The sequence below is a fragment of the Vidua macroura genome, chromosome 6 (genome assembly GCF_024509145.1).
Source record: "Vidua macroura isolate BioBank_ID:100142 chromosome 6, ASM2450914v1, whole genome shotgun sequence".
In the NCBI taxonomy this organism is placed as follows: domain Eukaryota; kingdom Metazoa; phylum Chordata; class Aves; order Passeriformes; family Viduidae; genus Vidua; species Vidua macroura.
The window spans coordinates 51,850,131-51,861,313 of NC_071576.1; the positions used below are offsets into that span (position 1 = coordinate 51,850,131).

Genomic DNA, 11,183 nt, shown 5'->3' on the forward strand with positions numbered 1-11,183 from the left:
CCGCGGCGCGGGGCAGCTCCCCAGACCCCGCTGCCTCCCTCCGTCCCCCCGTCCGTGCCCCCCCGCCCGCCGCCGGGGCGCCCGGGCGGGAGCGGCGGGCCCCGCGCCCCGATCCCACCTACCGTCCTCCTTGTCCAGCACCATTGTCCCGGGCGCCGAGGGCGGCCGCCGCCGCCGCCGCTCCGGCTCCTTGGGGCGCTCCCCCTCCAGCCGCCGCTCTCGACTCCGGGGCGGGCGAGGCGCCGGGCCGGGCACCGGGGCGCTGCCGAGGCGGGGGCAGCGGCACGGCCGCCCCGGCGCTGCCCCGGGACGCGAGTTTGGAGCGGGGCTGCGGAGGGCTACGGCCGCGCTGGGTGCCGGAGAGCTGGAGCCGGGCTGCTGCGCCAGCCGCCTCGCCCCCGGCCCCGCCGCTGCAGCTCGAGTGCCAGTTTAGGGATCAAACAAGAAGGGAAGAGGGGGGGAGAGAGGAAAAAGGTAAGGGAGGACCAATATCGGGGGCTGCTCCCCCTGCTCCGTCCTTGCCCAACCTGCGCTGTCAAAAATTGTCTTAATGTAATCGCGTGTGATCGCTCACAACCTCTCTCCCCTTTGCTGTTGCCACTGCAAGAGCTTTCCAGGCTTCTAAAGTGCTTTTCTCTTGATTTCACTCTAAATCTGAAATTATATTCAAAGGGAAGGGGGGGTGGGAGGGAGGAAAGATGTGAACCTATCACTGAAAGCAAAAGCACTTGCCGCCTGCCTCGCTCGCTCTCTCTCTCAATTTATGTGCTTTGCACTCTCTCCTGCTGCTGAATAAATGCACACATTTCCCAGGGACCCTCAGATTCCCCTGTTAATTAAATCAATTCATTATGCTCAGATCTGATTAGCAGCCCCTTCCCCCCCTCTTTGAATCAATTATTCAATACACAAACATAATTGCCTGTGCCAGAGGTGTCTAAGTATTAGCTTATTTAACTCCAAGGACACTAATTACCCCTAGGGCAAGGGAACTTTTCTCATTAATTCTGACAAAACACAAAAGCACAGTTAAAGTGTGTGTGTATATACGTGTGTGAGAGAGAAGGTGGGGGAGTGCGGAGCCGAGGAAGGGAGGCATTACTCTAACACACGTGTTACTGTATAAATAAGCTCAGTTTTTCTTTCTACCTTCACATTAGATTTTTGCCCACATCTTGCCTTTGCTAAACTTGCCCCGTCTGCCTCTCTGTTTTTAAAGTAAGGAACAGATTGGCATTGCCAATCTCTGTCAGTTCTGGAGTGAAAGTGCTCGCATCCAAAACAAAAAAAGAAAAATAGTATATGGGACTGAGAGGGAGCAAAGCAGAATTTGGTAGTAGTTTACTAAAGCAGAAAACTCCGTGGCAGACAATCTTCTGTACTTTAAAAACCTGTGAAAGGCGCAGCCCTCTGAAGCAGCAGGTAAGATGATACATAATCTAGTATGTACTGGGAACAGTTCTGAATTGTTTACCATTTGAATTAATGTCAGTGCCCACTATTAATGTACTTGCTTCCTACGTTTACCATAATGGGCTTGATTTCCATTAGCTGAAGCTGGAATGCTAAAAAGAGCCCAGGCAAGGCTGATGCAAACTGAGATCGACCATCATTGTGGTGTCTGAGACGCATGACTTCTGGCTGGCGTGCTACCCAAGTTTTACCTCTCTGTGAACTTCCTTTAAATTAAAAAAAAAAGGGGTAAGAAAAAAAAGAAGTAGTAATTGATTCCCCCAAATTAGGTTTTTACTTTCTAAAGACCCATATTGTTCATGTCCTCAATGTGCACAGAAGTATTGAAGATTTTCTTTTTGTTTCCTTAGGCAATGCATGAGCTGATCCATTAATCCATTTGGCTTTATATATCAGGAAACTAATATTAGCTCAGCTCATCTATTAGCTTTTATTTAGGTCCCACCATGTTGCCTTTTTTTGGACTTTTCTTCAGGCTGGTTCCCCTTGAGGGGAGACAGACAATTTTTTGATAGATTTCAGGGGGTTAGTGCTGCATATCATCTCATGGGAACTGTCACATCCTCAGTTTCCCATCTTCACATTCACCCCTGTCAAGATACCCATTATTAAACTTGCCTGACAACTCTACCCACTCTCTTTAAGGTGCACCTTGTACATATCACCTATAGCCAAGGGGGTCAAAAACCCCACAAGCACCTCCTCTTCACCTCTACAAACAAGCCCACAGCTAAGACTGCTTGGCAACAAACAATAAATATGATTGGGAACATAAAGTTGTGTTTTATTAGTGCAGTATGTTTTTCTGTGAGTACACTCATATAAGGATAAAAATGTTTTCAAGCTTTGTAACACAACAAACCCTGTTAATTCTCTGGTTTTTAATTTCCACTCTGTGGCACATACTGCACCCACAGGAACTTGGTCTTTCTAACTCCATGAATCTGGCTTTTTTTTTTTTTTTTTTTTTTTTTTTTTTTTTTTTTTTTTCTTTTTTTTTTTTCCCTCCTTTGAAAGAACACAGCAGCACTTGAAAAATGCTGACCCTGGAGAGCATCATGCATCAACTCATTTCTGAGCATGCTTTTGGTCCTTGAGCCCATTCCTTTTCTCACTGTGGCCAAGGAGACTTTTGGGTGCAAAGCCAGAATTTCAAGATCTTGGTATGCAACTCTTGAGCCTTGAGTGTGCCACAGGGATGGTGTGGTTTAATCTAAGCACAGACTTACTGAGTGGCAGAAGTTTGTCTGTGTGCACTGGAGCTCAAGGTCACTGTTGGGATGCCAAGGGAAGAACAGGAAGAAACTGAGGAAACAGAGGCTGACTTTGATATCTTTCTGCAGAAATTATGTTTGCACTTGAGCCAACAAAAGTGGGGTCATTGGGCCTAAAAAAGACCTGGAGAGAAAAATCAAGAGAGAATGTTGCACTTTTGTAGGCGCATGAGAGAGCATCACACAAGGGGAGAAATATAATGCCAAAACCACCAAAACATTTCATTCCCAAACACAAATCCTGCAATTCGAACAGTCTTCTGCAATCCTGCAGTTACAGTCATGGCCATTTTTAGGTTTACAACTTTAATAAGGTGAAGAGACAAACTCCAGTGTAAAGGTCCCCACTCTACATAAATTACTTTTTCTAGTGTGGTGAAGTCTTGTCCTGCATTTGTTTCCATTATATCTGCTCAGAGAGTTATTTCAGAGGAGTGAGAAACTTTCAGTAATTTTTGAGCCTCCTTCACCCAGTAGATTAAAAGTCTCATACAAGGAATTTTACCGCACTTATTTAGTACCTTGACACTAGAGAAGAACAGCTAGATTACTCCTTTAAAAAGTGCTTGTGTAGGCAACTGGCCCCATAACGAGTTACTGGGAAAACTTGACACGGATCAGTGTCTGGGAATAAGCCTCAGCTTCCCAACCCTCCATTCTGTGGAACAAAGCACTAAAACAGCTCTCTGCTTGAGGAGGACCAGACAACACTCTTGCTGAGGTGCCAGTTCATCACTGATGTGCACTGGTTTTCATTCAATTATGGTGCCTCACGCACTCCCTGGCTAGGCAGTTCTGAGAAGCCATCACATTCAAAATTACAGAAACTACAGTAGAAAGGGAACAGCTGTGTTCTGCCCAGGAAAGTTTCTGGTCTAATTCCAATTCCTGCTATTCCGAGTGCGTGAGGGAAGAGGCACGCAGGAATAAACACACCTTTGTGCAGCCAGAGCTTGGGCTCGGAATTGGGTCTAACTTGAGGCTCTTGCTCACTAGCTGCTTGTACTTTTTTCCTTTTTGCTTGAGCACAAGCAAGAGAAAATGAAGTTTCTTAAGAACAACACTCCATTCTTATTAAATTGCAAAGTCCACAGTATACTTAAGTCAAGCATTTAGCAGACCCGTGAGGTTTCATATTATCCTATGCTTGAATGAGGCAGATGACTGGAGCAAAAACCAGCTGATGACATAAAAGCATTCTTCTACTTTCAGTCTCTCTTAATTAAGGACTTGGTTAATGTTTCAGTGTTGGGAATTATAAAGTTTCATCAGGGATGTGAATATGTTTTTTATTTTATCTTTCAGCTGACAGGATTAGAAAAAAAAAATCAAAATAAAAAAGGAAGGCGATTAAGTCACGTGTGCCAGTCAGAATACCACAGTGAAGCAGCACCAGGCCATACCAAAGACTACCCTGCACATGGAGAATTTAGCAGTTGTTTTCAAAGTCAAATTTCTCAGCAGATAAGACTTCTATCTGCCAGTTTTATTTCTTGAATTCACACAAATAACTGAGACAACTTGCACAGGTCTGTACTAAATTAGCTACAAAACATCTCTATTTTTACCCATTTCAGAATCACTTGCACCTACCTTGCTGGTGTTAGAAGAGAGTGACCACGGGCCTGACCTCATACCAGAATTCAGCAGCCCTATAAAGGAGGAAAATCACAAGTGCTCTGAAAAGTTGTGTTCACACAGAACATGGGTAGCAGTTCAAAAGACCACTTAAATACATACCTGTGATCTACAGACCTCAATTATTTCCAAACTCTGGCTTGCTCTACTTCTCTGCCTATGCATTGTGAAAATAAATCACTCAATTCTGTTACTATGTTTTACGTGAAATGAATGTTAAATATTTTCATAAATATAAGCTCTCCCTTAATAAAGAAAACTGTGTATTAAAAATACAGCATTTCCTTTGATAGAAGAAAATGGGAAAGCTTCAAAAATAAAACCTCTAGAGAATAAGTTCTTTGCCACTGTGATATAAGGCTGGAACTTTAAGCCATTTGGCTTTACAATTTGTAATGACCTTTTAGAGAAATTTACAGTGGATAAATTAGTTATTCAGAAGTTGTGCTGCTGCTCTCCATAGGAAAAAGTTAAAAGGAATTTTTTCCCCCCAAAAATAAAAGTAGCAAGACCTGAATTTTTGGACTGTTTCTTGTTTCATAAGAAGTTTAATGGGCAGATTCTGCACCTCTCATGTCCAGAACAGCTCAGCTGCAATGGAATACATGAAGTTTCTTTCTACTTGAGAAATTGGTATCAGGAAGGTTTTGTGAGTGGGTACAAACTGGTCGGGGGTGAGGTTGGGTGTAACATGCTGCAGATCTGCCAATGTCTGTCTGCCCAGCACCAACACAGGCAGGGAGAGGTCTAAGGACCCAAGTGAACAGCTCTAGAGGAGGCCCAGACATGGAGCTGGGACAGGCTGGATTTCCCTGGGAAAAGCATAAATAAAGGAGACAGTTTCCTTTCTCCATCCACCTCTCAAAACTCTCCCAGGCTCATGTGAGATGTGTTCTTCCATTTGTATGGTCCATCAGGTCTCAACAGTGATGTAAGATTTCAATCCATATCAAACTGAAGTTCAGGAATGCACCTTTAGCCCAGTCTTCCTGAGCAAACCAACACGTTGACTCTGACTCTGCCACCTCTTCACACAGCAGTGCCTGTGCAGTTTCTTTAACTGGAAATGAATCCTTAACACACATATCCCAGCAAAAAGACACCTCTGAACTTATGAATAAACTCTAGTGACAGTGTTTTCATAACGTCCCTCACTTTCATTTGGATTAATAATTTTCTGTATATTCTTCTCTACTTCAAAGTCCGTTGCTACTGCATGTTCTCCTGCAGATAGTCTTGGCTTTTACTCCTCACCTTGGTAGAGAAGATAGAAGTAGATAGACCTGAAAGACAAATCTGGCATCCCTACATCTGCCTCAGTTGTTTTGTGGAGGAATCCAGTGAGACAGTGTCTGGTCCTGGAGTGACACATGGAGCTCTCGGGCTTGTTGCCACATACTCTGTTATGATCAGGGCTTATTGCTCCCAGCCTGATGTGGGATGGGTGAACAGAGACAGAGCCATGGAGCTGCCTTTTCATCATCTCTTACTATCAGCTCTTCTTTAAACTGCAGCAGCACACAGGGGTCCCAGGCATGGAGCTAGACCACAACATACTGTCCAAAAATCCCAGTGCCCTTCTTCAATAAGATAGCTTCTTTTTTCATTGCCTTGCACTAAAGAGATCAGGCAAGACCGACACAGAATAGTTGGAGATGGAAACACATGAACTGAAAAGATAAAATGCAATGTCAGGCTCATGTTGCTTTGTGATAACAGTACTCTAAGACACTGCCAGTGTCCCCTAGGTTTTGTGGCTCCCTCTGCCTCTACTTGGCATGGATGACATTTGCCAGATCTTCATAATGTCATTCTAACAACGTATCATCTAAAAATGTTGGCCTTCCAGGAAAATGGCTGCTGGCACAGGAGCTGTAGGTGCACACAAAGGATATGGTGTGGCAGCTGAACACACAACAGAGGAATTCCAGCTATTCCCATGTTAGGGAGGGTCTGTTGCACTGGGCTGTGTTTTGCACTTGAATTCATCAGCATCCAGTTCAATCTGAATCTAATGGTGATAATCTTCTTGATTCATTAACATGTAAGATGAGAAAACACATATACAAACCAGAGAGATTAATATTTTGGTGTTTGTTTGTTTGTTTTAAAATAAATCCATGCTGTGAAATTACAAGATTTCTCTCTGAATCCAAAGACAGAAACAAGTTCAATAAAGATGAAAGTTAGGGAAGATGTTCTGATGAAAGCAGGCAGGTGGAGGCTCTAATGAAGGCATACACTATAGTGCACATCTTGCCAATATTTCTTAATGAATAATATGTGCACTCAGATAAGAATAGTATTGATTGAGGTCTGCAGGGAAAGTTCTCTAGGAAAAAATTTTATTCTAGGAGCAGAGACCTTTTTGGAAGATTTTGATCTTTTCCTGCTGCAACCTTTCTCCTCCCCTCTCTTTGTGCTACCCAAAGCAACTGACAGTCAAAAAATGAAAAGCCTCCCCTGCATCTAATGTATCTATCAGATCCAAAAAGAAATTTATACACCAGTACTAAGAATGGCTGCACCATTCTCCTTAGCTGGTAGAGGACACAGCATGTGTAATTAGGACTGGATTACTTCGGTCAGAACTGGAACAGAGAGCAGATGTCTTGCATTAATATTGGCATTTGATTTCACACACTTTCTTTGCCATGTTTGCAAAACCAATTTGCCTTCCTGTCTTGGATCTTGCCTTTCGTTTGCTCTCAGGCTGCTGTAATGCAAACAAAAAGCCACCAGTGGCAGTGTGAAAGTACATGTGGAAGTTCAGGCCCTTACAAAGTGGGTAGAGCTTAGGATTTCATTACTAATGTAAAATACCAACTTATTTTCTGACTATGTTGATGAGATTGGTATGGTCAGTATGTTCCGCTGATGCCAACTCAGACAAAAGAGGTCATGACATTAGAATGCATTTGTGAACACAAGCCAACAGTAAAGAAAGATACACCTCTTTCAAATTAATGTCATCAGACTCTATCTGTAATACAGATGAGCGATGCATCCCCCTTCTCAAACATAGCTAACCTTTTTTTCACCTGTTTTTCTACACAGGGGACTTCAGTCTTGATTTTGCTCCAGTTCAATGTTTCATCTACAGAATCCTTCCAGAAGGCCTACAACAAAATTTCATGCTGTTAAAAAGTATTGGCCCCAGTTCTGAACTGCAGCCAGCTTGCATTTGATAACAGCTTTATGGCTGCAGCTGGGTTCTGGAGATTTCTTAGGAGGCAAAGATGATCTGCTTTAATTTAGGAGCATCCAGAGGCTGATCACAATGTTCCACACTACAGCAGCACAGAATAACTGTAATATGGGCAGCATGCAAGCAGCAGGGTGATGCTGACAAACTCTAGAGTTAATACAGGGCTGCAACCCAAATTGCCTCACCACTGAAACTCTTCTGCAGTGGTAACTCTTGCTTCAAGACACTGTTTGCTTTACTTGGTGATGGGAAATGCTCTCCAGACCTTGGCCTGTGGCACCAGGAGCACACCTGTACCACCTGTTTGCAGGTGGCAGCACCTGTTTGTATCATGCAGAGCTTTTCCTACAGAGGTGCTTTGGGAAGATGACTCAGCTGTACCCAGTAACCCACAGTTACTGCCTTTGTTCCCTTGTCGTGCCAGACACTTAGAGAAGGGGTGATTTCTGTGACAGGGTCAGAGAGACCAGGAGATTTTGTGCAGGAGGCCACCAAGTCCTTTCCCCATTAAAAACTATCCCTTTTCTGTCTACTCTCTGTACACAATGGCAGAAATTCCCCTAGTCCTAAAGAATGTGTTGGATATCTGAACAAAATTACAAATTAGGAAAAGACAACTGAAATGTTGTATGGAAAATTTCACATTATTCTGGCCCATCAGCAAATGACAGAAGTGCAAGGACTAAAACAAGAGAATAACTGGAAGAAATGGTAGTGGTTGCCACAGCTCTCTTTAGGCAGGTGAGAAACTCAGTCTGAAAGCTGTAAAGATAACTACAGAAATGATATCATTCTCTCAGTGAGAGCTAGAAAAGCTTCTGTGCTCACAGGGAGGTCAAGAAGTGAGAGCTCAGTGGATCATTTTGTTGCGTTTTTAATGCTTCATGGCACAGGGTCAGTCAGAAATCCCTATCCTGAGGTCATGGTTGGGGCAGTGTGGAAAGCAATCTTTTCTGCTGCTGGCAAGGCCCTGCTCAGGCTCTGCTCTTTCTCTCTCTCACAGATTATTACTGCCTACTCGTCCTGCTCATCGTGCCATGGTTAAATTCACCCTGGGCACTGGCATTCAGCTTCTCTGGGATCACAGAGGCCCCAAGGACCTTCCCTGTGGCATTCTATCCAGACTGTTGCAATGTGGTTCAACAAACAGCCATCCAAAGCTAACCCCGAGCAGCATTCAGGGCAGTAAAATTCCTTACCGTGCCTATTGCTAAGCAAGGGCTACTATTTATTTTTAGCTCCACATTTAAATAGCATGAGTGAGACAGAATGAGAATCATGAATGGCAACAAACTTGTCTGATAACTAAGTAATGACTTCTATTTTTATGGCACTAGCCCCTTGTCAATGCAGCAGTGTGGTTACACTTGACATGTGGGGAAACGGGGATAATCATCCCTCTCTGAACTTGCCTAGGAGATGCTTTGACCTAGAAGAAGTTTGACTTAGAAGAAGCTGAGAAGCACAGTTTGGAGGGCCTCCTAATGACTACATCTGTTTTAAATAGACATATTTTGACTATAGCTTCCATACCAAACAGTCACCGGAGTCAAGTGATCACTTAAAAAGGCTGAGATACAACTCTGCAGTATATTAGAGTGGATTTAATAGCTAAGCCTTAGAGGAAAAAATACCACCCTGCAAGCACACAGCTGAAGCACGGACATTTATTGAATGCTGCTCACTGCCTAAATGTGAATTCACACTGCAGCACTCTTGCAAATTATCTATAATGCCTCACATTGCTAGTATATCAACTTTGCATAAATATACCTCAGATATTTATAAATCAATATATATAAGCACGTGTTTAAAAGTGACTATCAAAAGTGCATACACACAGAGTTCTTACATGCTCTAATTAACCCAAATAATCACATTTTGCCTTATTAAATTAAACATTATATGGATAATATGTAGCTTGCCATCTAAGCACTAAAATACTGTTAGAGAGAAACACAATTGCCAAAAAAGAAACAAGAGAACATGCCCATGGAAGAACACTTAACTGAAATGTAGCTGCAGGATCTAATGCCATGGAATGACTAACAATAATGTATATATTACTTTTAAACAAGTGAGCAGTTTTGGATAACTTTCTACTTCTCTCTCTGGTACTCCAGTTTCAGCCTAGTGAGCTACAACTGCTCAGCATAAGCAGAAAGCAAGGAAAGAGCCTGCTAAACCTTTTGCCCATTTAAAAAGTTTCCTCAGAAGCAATGAGAATTCCTTATTTCCTCCAGCTGCTTATTTATTAGTGCTTCCCTGACTTCATTTAATTAGAGCTAAAAAAACAACAGCAACAACCATCCCTGATAGTTTTTAAACTCTTTCCAACTAAGAAACCCTTTACTTATCAAGAGGTACAAAGAAGCACTGAGGACAGCTGTGGAGTCGGGAGAGAATTTCTTGGTGGGTCCCACTTTAAAGCTTTTTTACACCTAAGAAATCTAGCCCTGACTGAAAGGAAGTGATTAAAGTTTTTAAAGACTACAGAGTTTTACACAGAGTAGTGTAATACTCAGGACACTTAAATACATCTTAAATACTTAACAGAAGCTTTTTTTTTTTCTTGTACACTAGGAATCTGTTAAGTGGAAGGTGCCAAATTAAACTTACATTTGAATTGACTTAATTTCAAGTGATTATGCATCATAATTTAAGAATGATTTCAGAAAGCTTTCAGTAGAGCAGTCTCTGTTAAGTTGGCTTCAGGAGCACTGTGTTAAGTCTGAAAAAAGAAAACACGCTAGGGCAATATGACATGCTCAAGAGCAAATAAGTGCAACTAACAACAACAGAAGTGTTGCAATTAAGCCCACAATAACGCAGGTGGCATCACATGAGGAGGTCTCAGTCAAGAGAGACTCAGTCTGCACAAGGACACTGAGTGAGTTTGTTCCATTTCAGGCAAGAACAGTAAACCCCAGGTTTTCTTTCTCCAGCATGTGACAAGTTAATTTGCCACATGTAATAACATGATATAATTACTCACATGCCCTTTCTTTGATAAGTGCTTTTCTCAAGCAAATATGACTTTGACACATGTTAGGGACAAGGGGATATAATAAAACTTTTGGAAATGAGGCAGGAGGTCCTGCAGTTAAAGAACTAGACTGGAACTAGGGAGACTTAGAATTTAATCCAGGTCTGGCGTATTTTTCATACACTTCTAGCAAGTCTCTTGGGCACCAAAGCAAAAGTCGGGTGGCTGATAAAACTTTTCATAAATGCTTAGGTGCTCTTGGCACAAACATTTAATTAGAAAATAGAGGCTAGATGGCTGACTAGACATAAACTAAGAGTGTAACCCTGGGCTAACACAACCCTGGCCACCCTCCCCATGCCCCCTTTTGGAGTAGTGGCTGTTTTCATTGTTTTTGTCATTTATTTCTCTGTTTACATGGGTTATGCCAGTGAGTGGGGCTAAAGAATGGTCCAATAACTGGTGCACAACTTCCAGGGCAGCCTGTTGAAGGCAAAGGGTGGGAATGGGCTGGCTTTGCTGACCCCAGTGTGCAGCTCCTCATACCCACCTATGTACCTTTCTTCAAAATATGGCCTAGCAGCTTGACATCTCTTTCATGTAA

General features: G+C 42.9%; 1 protein-coding gene across 3 annotated transcripts in view; it reads right to left on the reverse strand.

The window, feature by feature from the left end:
* LMO1 (LIM domain only 1) overlaps positions 1-11,183 on the reverse strand; it is a 239,318-nt gene that overhangs the window by 59,641 nt on the left and 168,494 nt on the right. For 2 of the 3 annotated variants that reach the window (XM_053979719.1, XM_053979717.1), the window contains exon 1: positions 123-311. The exons of the other annotated variant lie outside the window; for it this stretch is intronic. In XM_053979719.1, coding sequence (XP_053835694.1) covers positions 123-144 — 22 coding nt within the window. In that variant the 5' untranslated portion in view covers positions 145-311. Of the gene's footprint in view, positions 1-122; positions 312-11,183 lie in introns of those variants that run through there. 3 annotated transcript variants of the gene reach the window in all.